The 26,052-nt window shown below is 52.5% G+C and overlaps 1 protein-coding gene across 1 annotated transcript in view; it reads left to right on the top strand.

The window, feature by feature from the left end:
- Positions 1-26,052, top strand: part of KLHL29 (kelch like family member 29) — a 177,055-nt gene that overhangs the window by 125,530 nt on the left and 25,473 nt on the right. The window contains exon 4 of the mRNA XM_064295083.1: positions 17,501-17,639. Within this exon, the coding sequence (XP_064151153.1) occupies positions 17,501-17,639 (139 nt within the window). The remainder of the gene's footprint in view (positions 1-17,500; positions 17,640-26,052) is intronic.

Here is a 26,052-nt window from a genome sequence, read left to right on the forward strand (position 1 = left end):
GTACAGTTGATCCGTAGGATTTTCTTAGCTGTAATCTTTATGCAAGTAGATCGCCAGGCCTGTCTTCCAAGGCTGCTGGGTGGGTTGGCACCACCAACTTCTAAGTTAATTGTCGGGTACAAACAGTTTGCACCACCCAGGGACCTTTCATAGATACAAGGCGCTCAAAAAACTAAATGCAGTGAGGTATGTGAAGTGCCATATAGCCCACGATAGGCACTCAGTAAATGATCCCCATGGCCATCATCCTGTATGACATCACCTTCACTGTATGGAGTCATTGTGTGCAGACCTGGAGGATACAGAGACCTGCTAAGCTCCGGGATAGTGAGCACTGCAAGGCCAGGGTCTGGAGTCTTCTGCGTCTGAGGCACGCAGTTGTGTGTCCAGTTGGCTAATTTATATCACTGCCCAGTGGCCTAGGGAAGCGTGTTTATGTGGGGAGACTGTGTGTCCTGGAGCGAGCTGCCCCAGCTCTGCACTGCCTCCCTCCCCACTGGCAGAGAGCCAAACCCTAGGCTTGCAGGCTTAGCTTTTTCTTTCTCTGGTCGGCGCTGCCTGGCGGGGAGGAAGAATGCTGGAGATTTGAGGAGGCCTGAATTCCTAAGTGCAGTTGGTTGTTTCCCAAGGTTCTGCCCCACTGTGGCTCTTGTCACACTGCCTTCTGGATGTCCAGTAGCGTCACTATGGGGGGGGGAGGTGTGCAGACCCCACCAGATGACACTGTAAGTGGGGGTGACACCAAAATGACTATAAAAGTTTGCCCAGTGTTTCAGCAGAAATTTACTATTTTTTATAAAAATATCCCTGTAGTTAGTTATAACAACAACAAAAAATTTTCCGTAAGCCCAACTTACCTGTATCAATATACCTACAAGTGTAAAACTCTATGTTAACTTACTTTTTGAACCTTAGAACGTGCTCCGGGAGCCCTGGTGATGAAGTGGTGAAGAGCTTGCCTGCTAACCAAAAGGTTGGCAATTCAAATCCACCAACCACGCCTTGAAAACCCTATGGTGCAGTTCTACTCTGTCCTGTAGGGTCTCTAGGAGTCAGAATCGACTCAATGGCAATGGGTTTGGGAATGCGTTCCAGTCAGAGTTGTCATTATTACCCAATTACAATGACACTTAGAATTACGTGTTTGCATTCCTGCCGGTGTTTTTATAGTCTCTGGTTTTATCAAATATTCTGGTGTTTTAGCTAAAATATTGTGGTAATTAGCATGGGGAGAGTGACACCACGAGTTACTGTGCTCGGTGACCCAACACTAGTGACACCACTGTGGATGTCATTCACTCACACCCTGCCCACCAAGGGCTCTAGAGACCCCGGCCCTCTGTGCTCTTTCCTGCCTCTGTGCCTTTGTCTGTGCAGTGCCCTCTGCCAGATAGCCCTTCTCCATGGCTGATGGTCAAATTCTACCCACCCAGACCCACTCAGCACCTGTTATCCATGACAAACAAAACTCAGTGCCGTCGAGTCGATTGCAACTAGTAGCGACCCTACAGGACAGAGTAGAACTGTCCCATAGAGTTTACAAGGAGCGCCTGGTGGATTCGAACTGCCATCCCTTTGGTTAGCAGCCATAGCACTTAACCACTACACCACCAGGGTTTCCCTTATCCATGACACCTTTGCCAATTGAGCAGCTCTTCATTTATCCTCTTCATTGCTTGAGCAAACCTTACCTGAAACTTGTTCAGGGCCAGAAGCTATGCCAGGCACTGGGCACCGAGACAAGTCAGATCCAGCCTGTGCTTTTGAGAGCTTTCTCAGTAGTGAGGGCTTCTCTGAGTAGTGATCAAAGTCCATTGCTGCCCCCCTCCTGGGAGCATGCCAGGGAAACAACTCCCACCTCCCCCACTTTGCAGGTGTTCCACATCAATGATGGGGTGTCAGATGGGATACTGCTCAGGGCAGATGCTGCAGGTCTTGCTGATAGGGAGACAGAGGGACAGACCTACCCTGGCCTGTAGTCGAGGTCCGGGAAGTAGGCAAGTGTTGATTTAAGAACCTCCAGGAGGCAGAGAAGAGCAGACAGGAGCTGAGGAGGCAGCTTCCATTAGCAGCCAGCGCAGCTGAGTCCCTTCCTCTTCTGGATCCACCTTCGCTGGGACATGTGGGGTCATTTTGGGACCTTAGGGAGCCCTGCAGCTCAGTTAGTAGATCCTCCTCTTCCCAGCCTGCCTCCTGGATGGCCTGGTTGCAGCCTCCTGGGAAAGGGGTTGTAGCCACCTTCCCAGGCCCACCCACCCCAGCAAGGCTCTGTGGGCCTCCCTCTGCCCATTCACCTCACCTCCCTCACCCCACCAGAAGCTCATCCCAGAGGGAGAAGCAGCCTGGGCCCCTGCACTAGAGTGTGGAAGCTCCAGGGAGTCTGTAAATGAATCCCATTCCTAACAAGAGCTACAGCCCCAAATGGACACTGTTTTCACCACTGAGGCAGACCTAGCAGGAAGGCCCTGCCGGTGGTGGCAGGGACCACTCCTGGCTCAGGTCCAGCAGTACCTTCCCCGTCCCGGGCTGGCCTGGAGGCTGTGATTAGACTAAAGAAGGGCCCCTGGCCAGATTCTGTGTAACAGGAATGGATTACCCAATAACCAAAGTATGCACGGGCTTACTTGTGTTTACTTACTAATCTGTAGTGCACAATTTCATCTGTTTTTTTTACCCCATCAAAGATTCAGAACCCGTGTGGTCCTGTCTGGTCCAAAGTCATGCTCTCAGTCAGCAAACACCCTCTCTGTCCCCCTGGCCTGGTGCCAGGGATCCCTCTGCCCTTCCTTGTTCGAGGGCCAACAATTCGAGGGCCTGACAGATAAGTCAGTGAACTTGGTAGAGTGGTGCTGCAGGACCCTGAGGGTAGAATTTGAACCTGACCGTAAAGATGCGTAGAAATTTTCTGGATGAGGAAGAGGATGGCATTGCAGATGGAGGGACACCACTGAGGCTGCTTTTTGACCAAGGCTGAGAACTTTGCCACTGAACCACCAAAGCCCACTAAAAAAAAAAAGAAAAGAAAAAAATAGTGGTATGAAAAACTAGAAACTATCCCCAGGACTTTACCCCTTCTGGCATGGCAGGAGGCAGATTCAATGCCCCAAACCTGACTGTGGCCAGACTGACAACCAGGGACAGATGGCGACACAGAGACAACTCCCTCTAGGGGACTGTAGAGGGCATGAGTTGGGCAGAGGGAGGTGTCCAGCCACCCCCACAGGCACAGACCCACTCACTCCTCCCCTTCTTCCTAACCCCAACCGGAAAACCAAACCAAACCCATGGCTAGGGAGTCAATTCCGACTCATGGTGACCTCATGTGCTTTAAAGTTGAACTGTGCTTCATAGGGTTTTCTTGGCTGTAATCTTACAGAAGTAGATCTCCAGGCCTTTCTTCTGCAGTGCTGCTGGGTAGGTTCAAACTGCTAACCTCTTGGTTATAGCCAAGAGCAAGCCATATGCGCCACCCAGGAACCTCTCCTAACCTCGAGTACTGCAAATTCTCCGAGATGGGAATCGCAGTCTCTTCTCAGCTACCATTAGCCCCTGACATCTGGAGTTTAAGTTTGATTTCCCTCTTTACCTGAGTAACTGAACTGATTGTGCTCCCAGCTCCGGCTCACTAATTCTTGCAAATCCTTTAAAACTATTGATTTATTTGCCGTGACTGTGGTTCTCAGAATTCTTGAGAAATAATGGCTTTTGCTAAAGCAGGTGGGGAGGCCTGTGTTTTTTCTCTCTCCTGTGCTTCTCATCGCCTGTCCCCCCTCCTGGCACCTGTTCCCACCCCTCTCTGCCCTCTGGTCCTTCCTGGGGCAGGTCACTGACTTTCCCGAAGTCCTGGCTGGCCAGACCTCTGACGGATTATGTTCCCAGGAAGGATACAACAAAGCGAGTTTTTGTGGGAAGTAGCACATGAGAATTTAGGCTTTGGAGTTGTCTCTGTGATTGTCAGGCTCCCTCTCCCCTTTGCTGAGAATACTGTGTCCTCATCTAGGTTTCTGTTGCTCTTCTGTTTCCAACGCCTGCCCTCCTCTTGGGTCCCCCCTGTTGGGGACAGAAGCTCTGGGCCTCTGCACTCTGCCTCTTCCCCGGCCAGTCCTTTCTGTACCCATGTAAACAGCTGTCTCACCCAGGTGTGCAGTGCTTCCCAGGACCCCCGGATGGGAGGCAGGTGAGCCAGGGCCTCTGGATGGAAAGCAGACAGGTGACGGTCATGGTGACCAGCCAGGGAGAAGAGCCAGCCACCCTGGGGATACAGGACAGTGAGGGAGAAACAGGCCTCCCTGTGACCTACCTTACCGTCTCCTGCCAGCTTCACCCCAGGTGTGCATGTTCAGACTCTACACTCAGGACCCCGTCTTCTTCCCCAGTGGGGGTCTATGTTGGAGGGTGTGGTACCACTGTCCCCTGTGACCAAGGGCCAATATTAGCTCTGTCTCCTGGGCAAACGTTTCTGGGGGCATATGCAGAGCCCCTGTATGCTGCAAACGGTTAATGCACTCAGCTGCTAACCGAAAGGTTGGAGGCTCGAGTCCACCAAGAGGTGCCTTGGAAGAAAGGCCTGGTGATCTACTTCCAAAAGATCAGCCATTGAAAACCCTGTGGAGCACAGTTCTACTCTGACACACACGGGGTCCCATGAGTTGGAATCAGCTTGACTGGTTTGGGGGTACAAGCAGAACTGCTCCATTCAGGTTACATCTTTATTCCAATTCTGTGGCAAGGGGCTGGCTACAGACTCTCATATATGTTTAGAAATCTGACTTGTTGCCCCTGACATGATTGGTAAAATAGAAAAATGTGAAGTGGACAGAGCCAAGAATAGGGGTCCGGCCTGTGGCTCTTCATCACAGCAGGGGCCTCTGCACCCCACTGCCTGAGGGGCAAAGCCTGGAACCGGGAGTCTGAGGGCACATCCTGGGGAAGGGAAGAGAGGCAGGCAACCAACAAGTTGTTTCTGAATACCCCACCCCAAGCCCAGCCCTGAGGTGGGCAATGGTGGGGCACTCACCCACGGGGCCCACCCTGAGCCACAGCGGGACTGCCCCTCACGCTGCTGCATGCCCCCAGCCCCTGTGCATGCTCTGCTGGGAGCTGCATTATCCTGCTGTGTGTGACCCAGGGTAACATGAATGCATCCATGAGTGTGTGCCCGTCAGGGTCCTGGATGCCCAGCCAGATCCTGCCCGACAGAGGGAAACAGGGAAGGCATTTCTTTGAGGATGGGAAGCCAACTGGGAATTGGGACAGGAACAAAGGGAGGCAAGCACAGCCAGATCTGCCACAGGGACAGTCTGCCTGAGACCCTCCCGCTGGCACCATTTTCATAGGACGCTCGTCCCTGAGCCTCAGCTTCGCACACCAGCAAGGCCACCATGAGTCTACACCTCTACACCCCCTCCAGATTCAACATCCCAGGGCAGGAGCCTCCGACTGGTCCATCCTAGATCTCACAGCTACGTGCCAGCTGCCAGGGAGCCACAAGAGAGACCAGCCATCTTTTCTTGGCTACCTCGGTCACGGTGCCTAGTTCCCTGCCTATCTTGCGATTCTCCTCAAAGGGAAGGGGGGTTCCAGTGTTGAGCAACCAGACTGCCCTCTGTCCACTGCAGCATCCACCTCCCACTGGACTTCAAGCTCCTTGAGGGTGGAAACTGATTTCACCTTCACTCGACGGCACTGGGTTTGGGTTTAGTCCAGGGCCTGGCATATGGTTAAAACAAACAAACAAGAATTCAGACAAAACCACTTACTGTCGAGTTGACCCCAACTCATGGCCACCGCATGTATGTCCGAGTAGAAATGTGCTCCCTAGGGTTTTCAATGGCTGATTTTTTGGAAGTAGATTGCCAGGCCTTTCTTCCAAGGCACCTCTGGGTAGACTGGAACCTCCCACCTTTCCGTTAGCAGCTGAGCACAGTAACCATCTGCTCTACCCAGGGACTCCTGTCACATAGTAGGTCCCCGGTAAATGTGTATCAAGATGATGAGCTAGGAAATTAAGACTAAGGCTTGCACATATCCCCAGCTCCCCCTGCATCTTCTGGTCATTCCATCCCTCTCCCTCCCTGCCCAGGCCACCAAACTCTCCCTGCTGTGAAGGCTTTCAGCACCCACAGCTGACCATTCATGCAGCACCCGCCCAGCTTCTTACCACGGTGGCATGTCTCCTTCCTGGACTGCTGTCTCCCCCAGGGCAGGGGCTGTCTTACTCACTACTGCCCCCTCTCTTTCTGCAGCTCCTGCCCCCACCCTGCTGTGGGCCCCATCCTCAACACCATGTAGGTGCCTGACCAACGGGCTTTGGCTGGCTGACTCCCTGCCTTGGGAGCTCAGAGTTGGAGATAAATGGGTTGGAATAGCAGAGAGGCCATCCAGAAGAGGGGATTGGCATAATGGCATGTGAAAGGCCCAGGGGTGTGCAAACAGAGGGGTGCTGTGAGGGAGACCCAGGGGTGAGGTGTGGCAGGGAAGGCGGGCCTGGCTGTGCGTGTACGGGTCAGACCATTCACAAGTCATCCAGAGCAGCCTTTTCGGCGTCAGAGGCAAATCCAAACATTTCACCCCGCTCTGAAAATCCACCAATGGTCCCCAGGCTCCTGTGGGATAAAGATCATAGTGGTTTTTTGGTTTTCATAATCTGACATGGGCCTGCCTCCTTCTGCAGCCTCTCCCCCCACTGCTCACACACACTACACATTCATACCAACACATCTGCACACACACGAGCACACATGCACATAGACACATGCTTATACACGCTCACACACACAGTATGTGGCAGCCACACCCAGCGACTCACCAGCCCCTGACGTGACAAGCCTTTCACAGTCCTCCACCTTCTCCTTGTTTTCCACATCTCACCCCTCCAGCCCACCTGGTGAACTCCTCCTTATCTTTCTGGTCTTCCCTCGGCCATCGCCTCCTCTGTGGAAGCAGAATCAGATGGCTTCTCCTCTGCCCAGTATTTGCCCCTGTAAACTCTTCTTACACAGCGTTAGAGTTATGTCTTCCATTAAACCGAGAGCTCCCCCGGGTCTGGGAACATGTCCACTCACTTGCATTCCTGATACCCCGCCCGCACACAGGAGACAAACCTGTTTAATAAATAAACAAATGGGCCGAACGGGCACATCATCTGAAGGTCCCAGGCCCCAGGATCTCAAATTCTGCCTCTGAAACGGGATGTCCACAACTTGGCCTCATCAGCCATGGGAGTCGGCTGCTCCGGGGCACCTCTTGACCTTTCTAGAGCCATCCCTGCCATGGCCCTTGGCCCTTGGAGCTCTCCAAGGTTTTGAACATGGCCCCTCCCTGACCTTACCTATCCGTCTTGGCATCTTAGCTGTGGTCCCTTCAGGCAGGGACACCCCGCACCTTTCAAGGAAAAGATGGAAAGTCTCTAAGTCCACATGCTATGGGCAGAACACAACTTCGTGGGGGCCCAGAGTGTTAGGTGAAGACAGAGGGAGGAGTGAGGAATTGTAGTGATTAGCCTGAGCCTCACCCCCACCCTGGACATTATATTTGACTGTATCCCTGGGGTCAGGCACAAGGCTTATCTTTCCCTGCTCCTGGGGACCAAGGCCCCTCGGCACATCCCTTTCCCCAGTACTAGTTTCTATCTCCTGGAGGGGACACCCGCCTCAAAAGGGGCTGTAGGGCCACCCACTTTCTCTGAGACCCCTGGGATTGGTTGGCTGGTCTAAATGACTCAGCTAGGGATGGCTTGTTGATTTGTGTCTGTTCCACATGGTCTCTCATCCTCCAACAGGCTAGCCCAGGCTTGTTTATATGCTGGTGGTAGCAGAGGTCTCAGGAGCATGAGTCCCTGGGCTGCTCCCAGCCCATCTGCCCTAGCCTTATACCTGGCCCTTCTGAACCCAGCCTTCAGGTGTCCAGCCCCACAGAGCTCTTCAGGGCCCAACTTGACACCTGGTGCTCGATTCACTGCACATGGGCTCCCTCCCCCACCTAGCCCCAGTGTCCCAGCTCCCTGCAGAGCTCTCTGTGCCCCTGGTCTCAGCCTCACCCAAAACTTCCAAGCCCTGGCCTTCATCCAAGGTCTCTGAGCCCTGACCTCCATGACATTCTTTATCCACTGTTGCTCAGAATATTCCCATCACTCCTCAGTCCCCATCCTCAAAGCAGGGGAAGAAGCCCAAGTGGAAGCTTCTTCACTGGGGACAGTAAAGACTAACTGCTGCTAATGTCTGACCCAACCAGGGCACTTCCCTCCAACTGCAGCCTCAGGGTCTGCCCAGTGGACCTCCATGGCTCTGCCAAGGGCCTGCCCTCATCTCCAAGCTCCTCCAAGCATCCAGCCCCTCTGGCCCTGTGCCTTAAGCCGGTGCTGACATCCTGACACTCTGCCCCCTGCCCTCCCTTTCTTCTTCCCAAACTAACAGGTGTTCCCTTCGACTCTGATGCTGAGGCGACAGGCAAGAGCTGTCAATGAATGCGACCAGTTATTGGCTTGTGTTTGGGCAGATGGGCACCTGGAGAGTGGAGAGGACAACTTTTCTCTGGCCCTGTGTGTGAAGGGCTCTGTCTGAAGCATTGTCCAAGGGCTCCAGGTCACACCTGTGCTCAGCGACTGCTGAGGCAGTCAGCCCTGTCCAGGAGAGCCATTCAAGGCCCTTCAGAGCCATTGGAGTTGAACATAAAAAATAAATTCCTAACCAGGGTGGAGCTAGATAATGGATGTAACAATGCTTTAGCGACTGTAGATTGCTGTGCAAATTGTAGGGTGGTCTCTGCTATTAGCAAAGCCTAACTGCTTCACTAGGAGCCCTGGTGGCGCAGTGGTTAAAAGCTCAGCTGCTAACCAAAAGGTCGTCAGTTCAAATTCACCAGTTTGAATCCACCAACTGCTCCTTGGAAACCCTTTGGAGCAGTTGTGCTTTGTCCTGTAGGGTCACTATAAGTTGGAATCGACTGGATGCCAAACGTTTGGGGTTTTTTTAATAGCTTCACTGGTGCCTCCTGAATGAACGGCCTGCTCTTCTTTATTTTCCTCATCACAAGTTAGAAGAGGCTTGACTTTTGCATTCTCTATCTCCAATTCCACACAACCGTGGTATTTCATGTGGTTTTGATGGATCATGTTTTGTGAAGGTTGTTCATACCACCTAGCACACATCTGCATGTGGCCTGCAATCACCTGAATTCCAATCAGAAAGAAACTTTTTGTGCAGAGCATGGTGCCAAGTGTTCAGGAGGCCAGAGAAACAAGCCCTCAGGAGATTACAGCCTATTAAGAAAACAGACAGGCAGACAGACAGACAATCCTCTGGAATAGGCAGCTAGGGATCTGTACTGCAACTGAGGCACCAACAAAGTCTCCTGGGACCACAGAGGACAAAGTTAACTCCAACTAGGGAACTCAGTAAGAATTCCTAGAGAGGCTGGGATTGGAACTGTGGTGTGCAAGATGGACAGAACTCCAAGAAATAAGTGTGGGGAAGACATGGCCAAAAGGGCAGAAACAGTCAGCATGAGGAAACAGGACATGAATGTAGAGAGACAGTTGAGAAGTGGGGATGGGAATAGAAGATGAAACTGTGAACAAAGCCCAGAGCAGGTCATAGAAGGCTCTGGGAGCCAACCATGAAGAGCTGGAAAGGCATCGGGGCATTCCCTGGCTAGATGGGCCTCTGGTGAGGAAAGAGCTGACGAGCTAAAAGCCTTACACAAGGTCAGGGTGGAAAGCGTGATGATTCAGTGGCTAGACCCATGTCTTCCAGCCATGCTGCCCCAAGCCCCAGCTGGCAGCTGACTGACAGAGGGCAGTCCTTGGACCTAAGGGACAGGAGCACAAATCCAGGGAAAGAGATGTTTCTGTTAATTTCATGAAGGTCTTAAAAGTATTTTATGGAGAAAAATTTAAGTGACTTTTATATCATCTAAGAAGGCTCTATGGAGCCCTGGTAGCACAGCAGTTAAGAGCTCAGCTGCTAACTAAAAGGTCAGCGGTTAGAATCCACCAGCCACTCCTTGGAAACCCTATGGGGCAGTTCTACTCTGTCCTATACGGTCACTACGAGTTGGAATCGACTCTATGGCAACAGGTTTGGTTTTGTTTTAAGAAGGCTCCTGTAACACATTGGGTTGCCATTATTTGGAATCGATTCGACAGCAATAGGTTTTGGTTTAAGAAGTCATAGAATTTTCCAGCTGGAAGGTAATCTTCAGTTCTGTCCGGCAAACACATATCAAGCACTTACTCACGTGCAAGTCAGGGGCTGTAGGGACAGAGAGGACCTTTGGTGCCAATTTCACTGATAAAGAAATAAGTCTTGTCACCCAGTATTGGACAGCTTGGGACAAGCAGACTGGTGCAAGGGGGGCTGTTTCTAGGGCTTCGGTCCCCTTTCAGGTAAATGGCAAGAATTTCCATTTGGAAACAGAACAACTAGTCTTCTCACTAAACCTTTCAGTCCGGCAAGAAGTCAGAGTCATTCGCACTTCTCTCTCTAGAGGACTCAGTTTCCTGGGAGGGTTTGTGGGCAGGAGGCCTCAGACATCAGACAGCCCCTCAGTGGGAGCTGAAAGCTGGCTAGGGATGGTGAGACTCCTGGCCCCTCCAGCCCAGGCTGGGCTGCAGCGCACAGGGCTTTGATTCTGTCTGGCCTGGAAGCTGGAGCCTGGCTGGCCCTCAAGGACAATTCTGCACCCAACTCTTCCTTGGAGAAGGAGGAAGGGAAGTACATGTCTGATCAGGTCAGGGGAGTGAGAGAAAGGAAGGAAGCATTTAGCTTGAGGGCTGCGGCCTCCACGCCAAGTACTGAGCAGCAATGTGGCAAGGCTCTATTTGAGAAAGCCTCCATTTGTCCCCACAGCGTCTGCACACGCCAGGCACCTCAGCTCCCAGATGAATTATCCTCTGGGCGTGCATGACATAGTCTTCGCTGGGCTTTCTCAGTATATTTCACAACTGCTCTGAGTTTATAATTTTTTCGGGCCCTTTATCAAATATGTGTCATAAATACCAATAGAATTGGGACCATTTATCACCTAGCTGGGTTCTTACTTGAGCTCCGAAAAAAATTATTTGGCCTCAGAACCTTTCTTGGGGCTCTGATTTAATGGACTTCTCTGCTGCAAAGCCACTGAAATTCTTTGCCTTTTAATATTTGACATCTCTTCCTCTTTATTACCACCTCAGACAGCCCTTCTAGTTCAGCTGGAACGAGCCCATTAGTCTCTGACAAATAACTTGTGTCGTTTGGTGAAAAATATGCAGAAGTTTGGCTGCAGCTTCATCTCCAGTCTTGGTTCTGTTTGAGGCCTCACACTCCTCTAAATAAAGCATTCAGCCCCCCGGCAGACCCTCCCCAGCACCCGCTTTCCCTCTGAGGCTGTTTGCTCTTGGGTCCACAGAGCCAGTTTACCCTAACCACCTGCGGTGGCACTTAAGACTGGGGGAGAGCTGTCTATGCCTGGGTATTTTGAGGCAGTGGTAGTTCAGTGGTAGAATTCTTGCCTTCCATAAACTCAGGTTTATTCCCAGCCGATGCACCTCATGCACAGTCACCACACATTTGCAGTAAAGGCTTGCATATTGTTATGATGCTAAACAGGTTTCCAGTGGAGCTTCCAGAATAAGACAGACTAGAAAGAAAGGCCTGGCAAACTACTTCTGAAAATCAGCCAGTGAAAACCCTATAGATCACAATAGTCCGATTCACAACTGATCATGGGGATGGTGCAAGACCAGGCAGTGTTTCATTCTATTGTGCATGAGGTTTTCAGGAGTCAGGGGCTGGCTTGACAACAACTAACAACGTGACTGGGTATAAGGAATTAGCCTCACACTGAATCACAAAGGAGAAACTGACACAGGGAAAGTTCTCTGTGAACTTGAATCCATCATTTATTCAGGCGTTTTTTTTTTTCTATACTAGTTGAGGAACCCTGATGGCACAGTGGTTAAAGTGCTTGACTTCTAACCAAAAGGTTGGTGGTTCAAACCCACTAGCTGCTAAGATGCGGCAGCCTGTTTCCATAAAGATTTACAGCCTTGGAAACCCTACAGGGCAGTTCTACTCTGTCCTATGGGGTCACTATGAGTCAGAATCAAATTGATGGCAGTAGGTTTGCTTTTTGGTTTTTTTAGTTGGCTTTTGCCGAATAACCAACCACTCTTTTTTTTTTTTTTTTTTTTCTAATATTTAGCAGCTTAAAATAGCAGCCACTTATTTAGATCATGATTCTGGGGTTGACAATTTGGCTTAAACGCAGCTGATGTGGGTCAGGGTTGTTTGATCTTCGCTGGCCTTGGCAGGTCTAAGTGGCTCGCCTGGGACGGCTTGTGTCTGTTCCACATGGTCTCTCATCCTCCAACAGATTAGCTCAACCAACCAACCCGTTGCCATCAAGTCAATTCCAACTCCTAGCGACCCTATAGGACAGAGTAGAACTGCCCAATAGGGTTTCCAAGGAGCACCTGGTGGATTTGAACTGCCAACCTTTTGGTTAGCAGATGGAATGCTTAACCACTACACCACCAGGGTTTCCCAGACTAGCCCAGGCGTGTTCATATGGTGGTGGTGGTAGGAATCTCAAGAGCAGGCAAAGCTTCTCGAGGTCGAGGATCACAACTCACAAAGGCCATTTCCACCACATTCTATGGTCCAAAGCAAGTCACAAGGCCAGCCAAGATTCAAGGGGTGAGGCAATGGATTCTACCCTTAGATGGGAGGAGCTGCAAAGAATTTTTGCAATCTGCCATACCTGCTGGGCCCTGTGCTAAGTGCTGAAGATAAAAGTCTGAATAAAATGCACTCTGGTCCAAAAGGCAGACATGCAAATAAACAATTACAGCCCATAGTATGCTGTAAAGATGTAAGCAAGAGATGTGGAAGATGGTGGAGGGCAGGGGGAGGTGGGAAGATAAAGAAAAAGAGGCTAACAGGCCTGGGACAAGATAACACCTTAACTGGTATTGAAGGGTAAATAATAGTTACCCAGATGAAGAAGGAGAGCAGACAGCAGGGCAGAAAGGGCCCTGCCTGTGGGGCAATGAGGCTTTATTGGAGAATAAAGTACCTGCTGAGAGTGGAGGAGCTGCTCAGCCTTGAAAGGTTTTGTTTAAGCAGACTGCAGCCAGGGTGCTGTGTGGAGGTGGCTTGGAGGGGACAGGCTGGAAGCGGGGACATCATTGGAGGTTGCTGCAGTGACTCGGGTGAAAGGGTGGTGGCTCGGTTAGAAAAAGAGAGTGGATTTGAGATTTTTAGGAGGTAAAGCAGACAGGACTTGGTGTGGGAATGAGGGAGGAGGCCTAGGGGTTGGTGGTCTGTGGGGAGAGGGACCCAGGCAAGGCTCCTGGCAGCATGCTTTCTGACAGGTGGTCCAGAGCAGGGGGATTTCCCCGCTGGGGAGCCAGAGGCAGCCACTTCTGTGGGCAAGGTGAGGGCGTGGGGCTCCGCAGGCACAGATGGAACACCCCAAGCAGAGCCACAGAGAGCAGGAAACACTTCCTCAGACTCAGGCAACAGAGAGGTCCTGAGGAAAAGGCTTTGCTCTACCAGGTGGGGAGGGCCCAGCCCTGGGGAAGCTCAGGCTGGCCAACCTTTCACCCACCAGGCCCTGCTGAGCCTCTGTCTGAGGAGGGCCTTCTCCCCAAAAAGCCTAAGGCAAACAAAGTCTGCACCTGCCATGAGCAGGCCCCATGCAGGGTGCTGGGGTGCTGTTGGGAGTCCACACAGGAGACCCAGCCTGGGCCACCACCCCTGGGGTTGGCAAACCTCCCACACCTGGGAACCAGCCCTGCTGGCTGGAAGGCTTCTCCAAGAACCCACAGTTCCCCCAGCTCCTCAGAAGTTAAGGGGTTGCCCTTTGCCAGGACATGAGGTAGGGAGGAGACCCAGCTGGGCTCTCCCTGAGTCATCCTGCTGTAGATTCTGGGTTGTGGCATCCTGCCTGGTATCACTCCCCTGCTCCCCTCTGATAACCAGAAGCCAATTGCTGTCAAGTTGATTCCAACTCATGACGACCCCATGTGTGTCAGACTAGAACTGTGCTCCAAAGGGTTTTCAATGGCTGATTTTTCAGAAGTAGATCATCAGGCCTTTCTTCCGAGGTGCTTCTGTTCTGGGTGGGCTCAAACCTCCAACCCTTTGGTTAGTAACAAAAAAAAAAAAAAAATTTTTTTTTTTTTTTTGTTAGTAGTCGAGCATATTAACCTTTTGCACCACCCAGGGACTCCCCTCTCACACACTCTGAAATGCCGTGGCCCCCCAGGCTGGCACACAGCTGGCAGCAGTAAGCATAACCAGTGGATCAATATTTCCAATGCATGTGGGACCCTGCTGTGAAAACGAATCACCTGGTGAGCACTTTTATAAATTGAAAAATTCTTCTGAAATTGAGTAATCCTTCCCAACTATCAAATCCACAAAGTCTTAGAGAGCAGAAAGCGCCTATGTTTACAACGATGATACTTGGATCTCCAAGCACCGTCCAGGTCTGACCCCAGAGTACCTGGAGCACGAGGCGCCAGGCTGGCATCGCTGCCAGGGCTGGGGCTGCAGATATCATCATGGCTGAGACCTGGTCCTTGAGTGTTTTGGGCCCAGAAGGAGTGGACATTTTGTGTACAGTCGTGTTTCCTGGCCCCCTGAGCACTGGGCAATTCAGAAAGCACATGGGACCACGTCTGTTACTCACCGAAGCATGATGTCCAGGGAGCAACAGAGCAGGGGTCCCTGACCCTTTGTGCTTGAGGGAATTAAGGCCCAGAAATCTGGGGCACCTTGCACAGGCCACACAACCAATTGAGGGCAAAGCTGGCCTAGAACCAGGCTCCAGGTCTTCGGACTGTCAGCCCAGGGCTCTTCCCCTACCCGAAACCATTCCACTCAAAAACCTGGCATGACCCACCTGGCTCATGGTTTGGGGATTCACTCAGCTGATGGCTCTTTTTGGAGTTGAGGTGTGAGAGCATAGCAGTGTAGCCTTACCTTGCAGACCTCTCCCAGTGACCTTATCCATGCCCAGGCCATCTGTGGTGCTGCTGGCTCCCACAGCCTCCTCTCCTGCCCCAGCCTCTGACTGCTGCCTCCTGCACCTCTCCCCTGGGCTGCCCAAGAGCCCATCCCAAAACTAAATTTATCATCTGCACCCATCCTGGATGTCCCACCACCCTCCCCAGAAACCTGGACATTGTCCTCACTCCTCCTGTCCCCTCCCCATTCCTTCCACTGCCTAAATAGTTCTCCTCCTTCTCGATCCCATTCCTGTTATCATTTCCCTTTTTAATTACAGAGAGATCATCACACGCAAGAGTAATGTGGAAGCTTCCACTAACTCAGCACTCACTATGTGCCAGGCACTCTCTCATTTTGCCTGCAACACGTGAGGAGACAGGGCTTTGGGGATGTTAACCAACCTTCCCAAGGCCACACACTGATAGGGTGGGGAGTTCGGGTTCACATTCAGGCCTGGCTCAGCCATGCCCTCGACAACTGGCTTCCTGCCTCCCCTCCAGCCTCTAGCCCATTACTCTCTGTCCAGCCTCCATCCTGCTGCCAGAGTGGCTCACCTGCCACCCAAGTCTAATCATGTCACTCAGAATCCCGTGGTCCCCACAGGAGTCAGTTCAAGATCCTGTGGCAAGGCTCTTAAGATCTGCCCCACCCACCACACCATAGAAGCATCCCACATCCCCCTTTAAATCTGCTGCTTGGTGCCTGCTGGTCTGTCTAGGGTTCCTGCCGGTTCTTGTTCCAGGCTGAGCACACCCCATGTGGAGCTTCTGGGCAGCCCCAGTCATATCCCTCCACACCCCCACGTGGAGGCCCTACTGTGACTCCAGGCTCAACCTGAAGGTTGGGTCCTGGGGCTTAGTGATTCAAATTGCCCATGGCTCCCAGAGGGCCCCTCAGTCCCTGCATGTAGGCGTTCTCAGGACCCCCTTCTCACCATCTGCCCTGGTCTTCAGTTAAGCCCAGTGTGTCCCCACAAAGAAAGGGCTGCCTGACCTCCTAGGACTACAAAGCCCTCACATCCTTGAGCTCATCTTGATCCTCTGACCTTCCCCATGCTCTGGGGAACTGAAGCAGAATCCTCTACCCCCATGTGACAGATGTAGAAGCAGAGGCTCAGGGAGGCACAGGCACTGGTCCACGCACATACAGCATTGGTGGTGGAGCTGGGCCCAGGAGTATGTCTTAGCAGGAGCCGATGTTGGCCCTTGGGCAGTTATGGACAGAGATGACTGGTCAGGCTGAAGCAGGGCATGCTGGAGGGAAATTCTAGAACACCAGCCAAGGTTCAGCAAACTGGGAGGGCTTGAAGTGATGGAGAGGGCTTAGAGGGGGAACTCAAGACTACCCAATCCCATTCCTCTACCAAAGGAAATTGTTCTGCCTGATGATGGACTTGGTCATTCTGGCCCATGAATCTGGCCCTCTGATGTCCAGCTCCCAGGTATGCTAAGGGCAGGCCCCATCCACCAGCTTCAAACCTATCTATAGAGGCCGAAGGACAAGCAGGCGAGGCCAGGCTAGGCGAGGCTGGGGAAAGCATTGGTCATCTGAAGGCCCTAACTTTTGCGAATGAAAGAGTAGATATAAACTAAATAGGGTAGCTGGCAGACTCTTTCCTCCCTCCCTCTTCTGAGCCTTGGGGTGGGTCTGGTAGAAGCTTCTGACAATACCACATCTGGAGCCCACAGGCCTGGGCACTGGAAGTGGCCAAGACACCAGGCAAAGGTAGGTACACACCAGGGTGGGCAGGCCTTAGAGGCCACTTCCGGGGACCTGCTGGGGCTGCAGGCCAGGCTTCTAATGCTCAGCACCCCTCCTAGGGGAGTGTGGGATCCCTGAGAGCATGACCCAGGAAATGGGAGGAGGTTCCAAGGGTCCCTGTCCCCTGCTTGCTTCCCTTGACAATTCCTGTAAGTGTGAAGAGGGAAGGAGGGGCGTGCCAGGCCCCACTCCTGTCTCTTGGCTGGTGCCCTCCTTTCCCCCTCCCTGAGAAGCTGACCCTATCATGGCTATGAGTGTCTAACATAAGGGACGCTGTTTTCGCAGGTTTTGTGGTTTTTGTTTGACCTATATCCAGCCCATCTTACATCACAATGCCATGCTTTACTTGGTATCAGTTACATCAGCACTCATTGGCATTTGGAGAGCTTGTCACGTAGTTGATATAAGAGGTTTTAATTGTCCGTGATAATGTATTCTCTATGTTTCTAATTGTCAGTATGGGAATCTTTTTCCCCCAACCTTTCAATTTCTGGGTTTGATTTTTTTTTTTTTATTGTATTTTTTTTTTAATTGTTATTCCTTTGTTTATGTAGTCCCTCCCAGTTCCTGCTTGTTTATGCATTGTTTGTGACTTCTTTTGACTGTCAGTGTTGAGCCAGTCTTGCCAAGAAACAATATCAAGTATTTCCTATTTCTCTACTTCTTGAAAAAAAAATTAATAAATTAAAAAAAAAAAAACTCTTAATGGGAACCTGGCCCTGTCTGTCTTCTCTGTTCTGCAGAAATGTTGAAGGAATTGAACCAGCAACGCAGAGCGAAAGCGTTTACAGACCTGAAAATTGTTGTTGAAGGCAGAGAGTTTGAAGTCCACCAAAATGTTCTAGCTTCCTGCAGCTTGTATTTCAAGGACCTGATTCAAAGGTTTGCCTTCCTTCCAGCTGTGGTCGGGTCTGTTCCTTTGTAGGACGCTTTTGTGTCGCTTTTCTCCTCCCCTCTCTTGCAGGTTCCTGATGGGTGACTCCCTGTCACAGAGCCAGTAGCCATCTCACCTTCTCCCGCTCCTCCTCCTCCTCTCACACACAGCCTCAGAGCAGCCACTGCCCCAGCCCTCCCCACACAGCTTTTCTGGTCACCAGGGGCCTCTGCCAGCAGTAGACTACACCCCTGCCCCACCCCTAGGCTCCCACATTCTCAGTGGCTCACAAGCCCTCTCTGAGATTAGGAGGACTGTAGACTCCATTTCAAGGGACCACTGCACACTGCCCCCACTGGGCCAGCACGGGGTCCCCAGCACCATCATCACTGCTGTCGATGGCAAACTTAATGCCAGGAAAGCACATCGACCAGACTGTCCCCCACTGAGGAGCGTGAGGCTCCCAAGGGGCCACTTGTCCCCAGCCCAAGTCGGGCAGAAGAGACTTATAGCCAAAGCCTCCCCTTTCACGCTGCATGTCTTGAGACTTGTTCACTGAGCCTAAGCCAGGGATGTCTGAGCAGAGACCAGGTGTGTCCTAAACACGGTCTCTCAGCCTTGGCTCCCTTCCCCCTCAGCCCTTTACCCCGGCTATTTCTACCTGAGTGAGTCTTAATGGTGCATGAGCAGCCTCTTTTCCCCCTTTACACTGAGTTTTAAATTTGTCTGCTTCATACCTTGCAAAGAAGCCAGGGACCACCTTCTAGCTCCTTAGTGAGAAAGAGCAGCGAGGGGGGCCAGCCCGGGGTAACGCTCATGTTTCTCTCACCCATCAGCAGATTGATGCCGCTGCTCATTTTGCCTTGCAGCCTCTCCGGGGCAGACGAGGAGCCGGGACTGTGCTCAGAGTGGGAGGACAGGACCTCTGCTTGCTTCCCAGTGCTCTGTTTGAATTGCCAACTAACCCCGGAGTGACTGTGTTTTGTTTCAGGATGGCACACTGCCTGGCACCTCTTTTGCGATCCGTTGTGTCCTTTCTGCCCAGCCGCGCTGGCCTCAGTGGTGCAGGACGGGGCAGGCTCTTTGTAACTTCTTGTCTCCTGGGCCACTCGGGTCTCTCGTCCCAGTGCTGGGGTTCTCGCCGTACAAGCACAGGTCTCCCGGTGGAGGGGCCCGTTCAGTGGCTTCTTCAGGCCAGGAAGGTCATTGTGCTCCATGCTTGGCAAATTCTGGAAGCAGCCCTGACCAGCCCCTGACTCTAGATTGCAAGTGTGGCAACCTACGGCCTTGGCCCCTACTCCAGATGAGGACAGGATGCAGGGGCAGTTCGGTACTGAAGGATGGCCCAGCCCTGGGCTAGAAGGCCGCAGGGAAGGGACCACAGGACCCTCTGCCTACCTTCAGAGACCCAACATTTATAGCCCACCACTAGCACCCACAGACAACACCACTAGGTGGGATCCCAAAGGGTGTAGGCCAGAGCAAGCTATGAAGGCTTCTGGGACAGGGCAAGAAGAAGGAGGAAGAGGATTCCGGGATGGAGACAGGCACAAGCAGTGAGGGAGGGGAGAGCACCTTCCCAAAGATGGGTGTGAGCTGGGGCAGCAGGCAGGCCCTGACTCAGGGCTGGGACTCTGGGCTTGGTCTCTGGGTGTGGGGCTGTCAGGAGCAATAGAGGGGGGGGTGCCCACCTGGAACTGAAGCACAGTAAGATCGTCTCAGGGACCCTAAGTAGAGAGGAGGGTGCTGCGGCTGAGAGGCATTGGCTGGAGGGGAGAGAGCACCCCTGTGGGAGCTAGGAGACCTGGGTTCTGCACAGGACTCTGCCTGTGACCTCTGTCCTGGGTGACTCTGTCCTATGACCCAGGCAGGTCCTGCTCTCTCTCCCAGGCCTCAGGTTGCCTCCTCTGTAAAGCAGGAGGCTGGTTGAAATGATGTCCAGCCCTGTTACAGCTAACATCTTTGGGGAATGATGAGGGGATGGGCAGGACCAGTCCCGGGAATGCTTCCCATACAAGCCCAGGACATGAGATAGGCGACAGCGAGGGGTCAGGCACACTCGTGGTCTCAGGGAGGAAGGCAGGTCCACAGGCCAGCATGAGAGGAGAGCTAGGAAGGCAGTGGGCATTGTAGAAGATGAGGAAGTCAGCTTTGGAGATGGTGCTTGTCAGCAGCCTGAGAAACACCCATGCAGAGCTATCTGGTAGGCAGCCAGTGGATGGATGCAAACCACGGAGGTGTGGGCCTGGAGACAGTCTAGGGCCCTCCGTGTACCGGAGGGTCACTCAGAAAGAGGGTGGGAAGAGGGCAGGCCTGAGCAGAGCCTTAGGCACCCATGTGGTTGAAGATCACAATGTTAATTTGCAGCCATTTCGAAGTTTATTTCCCTAGTCCTAACTGTGGGGCATACATCACCGTTTATGCTAATAGCTGCGAACAAATTCCTTCTGTAGGGAGGAAAACAGAATCTGTACTGGGAGATCATTTTCTTTCTGGCCATGTAAAATCAGAGCAGCTGATGTTTCCTCACAGTTTCAGCCTCCTTCGTTCCTGTGACCCTGGAGGCCTAGCACACAGCAGCTGGAGTAGCCAGGAGTCAGAGAGGTGGGGCTGCTGTCTCCGGGGGCTGTGCTCTTGTCGCAGAAAGGGCAGGGACCATCTGTGGAAGGCGGACTCCAGGGCACACTGTCCTGGCACTCACCTTCATAAGGGCCACACAGTTCTAGAAAAGGCCCACCCACAGTGGGCTCCTGTAGGGGAAGGTGCCCTACCCTCTGCTGTCCCAGGACCCCAGGCCTGGAGGCTCAGGCTGGACTCTTTCCCACAGCCAGCCTGGGTCAGGTGATGTGCCTACCATTCTAACCCCAGAGAGGATACTGTCCCAACATCCCAACCCTGGCAAAGACACTGCCCCAGCCCCAGCCCCAGCCCCAGCCCCAGGCCCAGCCCCAGCCCCAGCCCCAGCCCCAGCCCCAGCCCCAGCCCCAGCCCCAGCCCCAGCCCCAGTGTGAATGCCCTCACCTGCAGCCACAGGAAAGGCATAAGGGAAGCCAAGTTATTTCCTCATTATTCACTTAGCAAACCAACAGAAGCTCCTCCTAGGTGCCAGGTCTTGCACAAAACACTAGAGAAGATGGATGTCTGTCCTCGGGGAGCCCATAGTCTTGGAGGCAGGGGAACTATAAACAAGAATTAATCCTAGAGCAGAGTGAATGCAGAAATGGAGATTTAGGGGCTCACAGGCAAAATGCCTACCTCTATGCAGGAGGGGATTCAGGGAGGGCTTCTTGCAAGAGGTGGCATCTGCCATGGGTTTCGAAGGAGGGTTTTGAAGAAAAGGAATCTGCCAGGCAGATGAGTGGGGAGAGAGACAGAGAAGAGCATGAGTAAGATCATGGAACGGCAGGAGGGTTGACAGCACTACAAGAAAACTGCAGTGTCAAGTGTGAAGGTGAAAAGGGAGAGGCTGAGGCTGGAGAGGGAGGCAGAAGCCAGATAGCAGAGGCTTTGTTTTAAGCCTGACAGTGTCCATGGCCAGATTTGTATTTTAAAAAGAAATGACAATGAGACTGGGAGTGGAAGAACTAACTCAGAGCACCCTCTGTGACCAGTGGCCCAATGACCCTTCAGCTCAGTTGCCTGTCAGCCCCCCAGATGGGTCAGGGCAAAGTCTGGCCAGAGCCCCTTCTCCAGGTCCAGGCTCCAGGCTGACCCCTGCCTTGCCCAGCATTCTTCCAGCTCCCTTCCCTTAAGTCTTGCCATATTGAATTTCAGACTGTTGTCCTCTTCCTCTGACAAGAGCAAGATCTGCCCCAAGGAGACTTGTAGTGGTGACTAATGTCAGCCTGGAAATCCTCCTACTAGTCCTAAGAAGCAGGTACTCTTAGCACCCTCATTTTACATATGAAGAAGTTCAGGCTCAGAGAAATTTAGTAGCCAGTAGATTTGGGATTGAATTGAGGTCTGATTCCAACGCTTATGTTCTTACCTTCAGTTTGCCAACCCAGAGAAGAACAAAAACGTAGTGTTTATTTGGAGCCCTGGTGGTGTAATGGTGAAGAGCTATGGCTGCTAACCAAAAGGTTGGCAGTTTGAATCCACCAGCTGCTCCTTGGAAAGCCTACGGGGCAGTTCTACTCTGTCCCATAGGGTCGCTATGAGCCGCAATCGACTCGATGGCAATGGGTTATTTGTGCACAAAGTCTGTGAGGAAGGAAAGTGAACTCCCAGGGCTGACAGTGTGGACTTGTACACAGGAGGAGGGTCCACAGAGTGTGTGTGTGCATGTGTGTGTGTGTACACATCTGTTAGAAACACTTGTGAACTGGCCGCAAGACCTGCCCAAGGAAGATGTGATTCTCCTCAAAAAGGCACCTCAGTCACAGGCACTCACCCCACACCTGGGGGTGCTGTACCTTTGGGCTGAGGGCTGGACACCAAGGAGGCCTTGGGTGAGAGTGAGTGAGGCAGAGCCTGTGCCAAGAATGCTGGGCCTGCCACATCCATCCCTTTGTTACACCACCTGAGCCCCTGTGGTGCAGGAAAAGGAGCTGGGCCTCGCCTTTGGCCTGCACGAGTAACAACCATCCCACCTGCACATCCAGGATTAGAGAAAACTCAGCAGGATTGAGTGGAGCTTTTACAAGGGGAAAACAACAGCTGAGCCCAGGCTTCTGGAAGGAAGGAGGACTTTTTGAGCAGGCTAGACCTAATAAGTCCTGGAGATCTGCTTCCAAAAGCCTTGACAACCCTATGGAGCTGTTCTGCTCTGCACACATGGGGTCACCATGAGTCGGAATCGATTCAGCGGCAACTAACCACAAAACTAGTAGGGGAAGCGGAGTCCTTGGGTGGTGCAAACAATTGATGCACTTGGCTGCTACCTAAAAGGGCTGGAGGTTTGAGTCCACTCAGAGATGGCCTTGGAAAAAAGGCCTAGTGATCTACTTCCAAAAAATCAGCCATTAAAAACCCTCTGGAGCAGTTGTACTCTGACACATTCATTGGTCAGACTTAACAGGAGTCCTGTAGCCGCAGCCTCCCAAGTTCAAAGTTGCTTCTCAACACCAATGAGCAGGACCTAGATCTGCCCTGGGTTTTCTCTTTTGGCCCCTGGAGGAGACGTCCCTCCAGCTATCCTTTGGCAGTCACTCCAGCTCATTGGCTGGGCCACCTGCACGTTCCAGCAGAGAGGACAGGAGACCACTCTGCTCTTTAGAGATAGCAGAGGTGCTGTTCTCCTTGGCAGCACTTCCAGACACACTCCCCTGTCCATGTGTGGGAGAAAATGCCCAGCCAAGGAGGAGAGCTGCACCCCTGTCAGACTAAATGGGACAGACACCTGAAGCTGGACTTGGATGCACCAGCTGAAATCCTCATCTCGCACAGCCTGGTGGAGCCTATAACACATTTGAATTATATCTTGTTTTCATATTGAATGAAAATAGTTGGACAAATTAGCTAATTTTTCTGATTTTTACAAAGCCCTATATATAGGCTCTGGGCTTCTCGCTCCCTCTCCAGCAATGATGGAGGAAGCTGTGGTTAATATTGGCAAATATATGTCAGAGGAGAACTGTGCTCCACAGGGTTTTCAGTGGCTGAGTTTTCAGAAGTAGATTGCCAGGCCTTTCTTCCAAAGTGCCTCTAAAAGGACTCAAGCATCAAACCTGTCAGTTAGCAGTGGAGCACATTAATCGCTTGTACCACCCAGAGACTCCATCGGCTAAAGGACCTACCTAATTGAGTAACACAGATCCTGGACATAGAGGAACACAATACACTTGAATAATCAAGCCATGCACCTTTTGTCTCCTCTGTGAAGCTGGGCATTTGTGGACGGCAGTGCTTCAGGTAGAAGCAACAGGTAGTGCCTAGAAGATTGGATGACAAGAGGAATGAATACAGATATCTAATGCTGATGAATTACATGAGCGAGGTCCATCACCAAGTGATGATGGGTGGACTATGGCTGGCCTGAGCCACACAAATCCCCAAGACCCCAAGAGACTCCTGCATACCCATGGATCCGATGATGACATGCTCAACCTTCTATGCATGGGGCAGGGTAGGAATCACTCCAGAAAGGCAGGACCATCCCTCCCAAGCAGAACAGGGTCCCAGCCATGTGCATCTCCTGCCCCATCCCCCAGCGCCCACCAGAAAACCAAACCAGGTGCCATCAAGTCAATTCCGACTCATGGCGACCCCATGTGTTTCAGAGGTGAACTGTACTCCACAGGGTTTTCTAGGCTGAGACCTTTCAGAAGTAGATTTCCTGAAGTGCCTCTGGGTGGATCCAAACCTCTAACCTTCCAGGTGGTAGTCGAGAACTTGACCGAGATTTTGTTATTCCAAGCTTCCAGACATTGCCCAGTTCCACTTGCATTGTACACTGAGTCCAGAGAGGGCAATTCTTACCCCAGAGGAGCGAATGGATAATGATGTGGTTTCAGACATCCAAATAACTGGGACTCTGCCTTCCCGGCACAACCAAGTACCCAGGACTGCCGAGCAGGGGCTGTGTCCCATGCCCTGGGCTCTTCCTGGGCCACACATCCCTTGTGGAAGGAGACGCCAGGGAGTTCTAATCTTCTGCCAGAACGCTTGGGCCTCAGTGTGGGCTGGGTGGCACCAGCCTGCTGCCTCACTCCCATGCTCCCCCTCCCCAAGTGTCAGTTTCATAAACAGACATGCCTGTCCTGCCCTGCTCCACCTCCCTCCAAGGTTGCTCCTAGCAGCTCCTCAAACCACTCTCTGGGGCCCAGTGGGACGGAAGGCTCAGACTCCAAGAACCAGCTTAAAACAGGGCCCAAACAGTCGTCTGTGGAATGGGCTGCTCCTCACTGGTGACGGAGGCCACCATCAGGACAGGTGCTTCCCAGGGGAGTCCTACTCAGAAAGGGAGGAGGTCTAAGGAGTCCCGAGGTCTGCTCATCAGAGGTGGAGCACCCCAGCTCTCTGGACCACCATGCAAATGCCTGTGTGGCCAATAAACTTGTGTGTGCACATAAACACACATAAGACCTCCATGGGCTCTGCTTTCCCTCCTCCAGATCTTAAACTCAGCTGCTTGACAGTCTCCATCACATTCCCAAGTATTCCTCTGCAGCCGGTGTTCCAATGAGTGTTCAGCTCACAGTGTCTGGCAGCTGGTCCCAGGGCCCTCCCATTGCTCCCTGCGGATCCTTTGCCCAGCAGTCCACTCCAGCCCTAGAAAGCACGTACAATGCTCTCCATCGCCTGTGTTTCCCCACAGAATCCCAGTGCTCCATGGTCACAAAGGTACCAGCTTGTCCCCAGTATCTCTCCCTGGCTCAGACTCTGGGCAAGATGGGCAACTCTTTGCAAGTGCCACTCTGCTGGTCCCACCAGACCCACCTTCAGGACCATGCATGGACTCCACTGTCCTATCTACCTGCCCAACACCCCTCCCCACAGTGACTCCATGGCTGTCAGGGCCAGCCAGGGTGTGAGTGCATTTCTGTGTGTGTCTGTCTGTCCTCATGTCCCTCCTCAGCTCTTCATGGGTTTGAGGTACTCTGCCTGAGGACACACCGGTGGACAGGTGGTCTGGCCAGCGTGGAGACAGCAGTGGCTGGGGGCCTGGAAAGAAGGTGAGCAGCCCTCCTGTGGCACTGTCAGCCCTGCTCCGGCTGCTCACCCTAGTGTCACCCACAGGGCATGAAGGGCATGAGTAGGAAAGGCAGCATGAAGAAGGGAAGAAGGCAGGGGCAGCAAAGTCAGAGGCTGAAGATTCGGAGTGAGACGTAAAGGGGCAGGGGTTGACCAGATGACCTCTGAAGTCTGGCTGTTCAGAACTTCTGTGATTTCAAGTGACTATTTTTACACTTTGACAAAGCCGCCGAGAGGGAAATCCGTACCAACAGCAGCAGGCTATAGGTTTGCCGGGTCACTTTAAGGAGTCACACATTCTATTCAGGTTTTCGTCTTTGGGGGAGGGCTTTGCTCAGGCCCTCTGTTTAGCCAGCACCTTTCCCTCTATGCCCTCTGGGCCCTCCCAAGGCATGGAGTCAGGCTGCCCCTTAGGGCCCCTGGTCAGATGAGCCGTTCTGTGGGGAGGGCCTGACAGGGCACCCCTGGCAGGGGACACTGGGCACGTGCTCAGGCAGTAGGATCACAGCTTAACCTGCTCATGACCCGGTAACATTGGCATTTTAAAGGCCCTGAGAGAGGCCAGTTCTTAACCTGAGACAACGTGGCACTAGTGGTGGAATTTCAGATACCGTCATGTAGAGAAGGACATTTATCAGCATATGTCACATAAAATCTCCAAGGGCACTTTAGACTTCATCTTTAGTTCAGTTATCTTGTTTTACAGAAGAGGAGGCTGAGGGCTTGAGAGGCCAAGGCTGTTAGCCAGTCGGTGGCACAGATGGGGACCCCAGCCCCTGGCTCCCT

This window comes from Loxodonta africana, chromosome 12, assembly GCF_030014295.1.
Source record: "Loxodonta africana isolate mLoxAfr1 chromosome 12, mLoxAfr1.hap2, whole genome shotgun sequence".
NCBI lineage: Eukaryota > Metazoa > Chordata > Mammalia > Proboscidea > Elephantidae > Loxodonta > Loxodonta africana.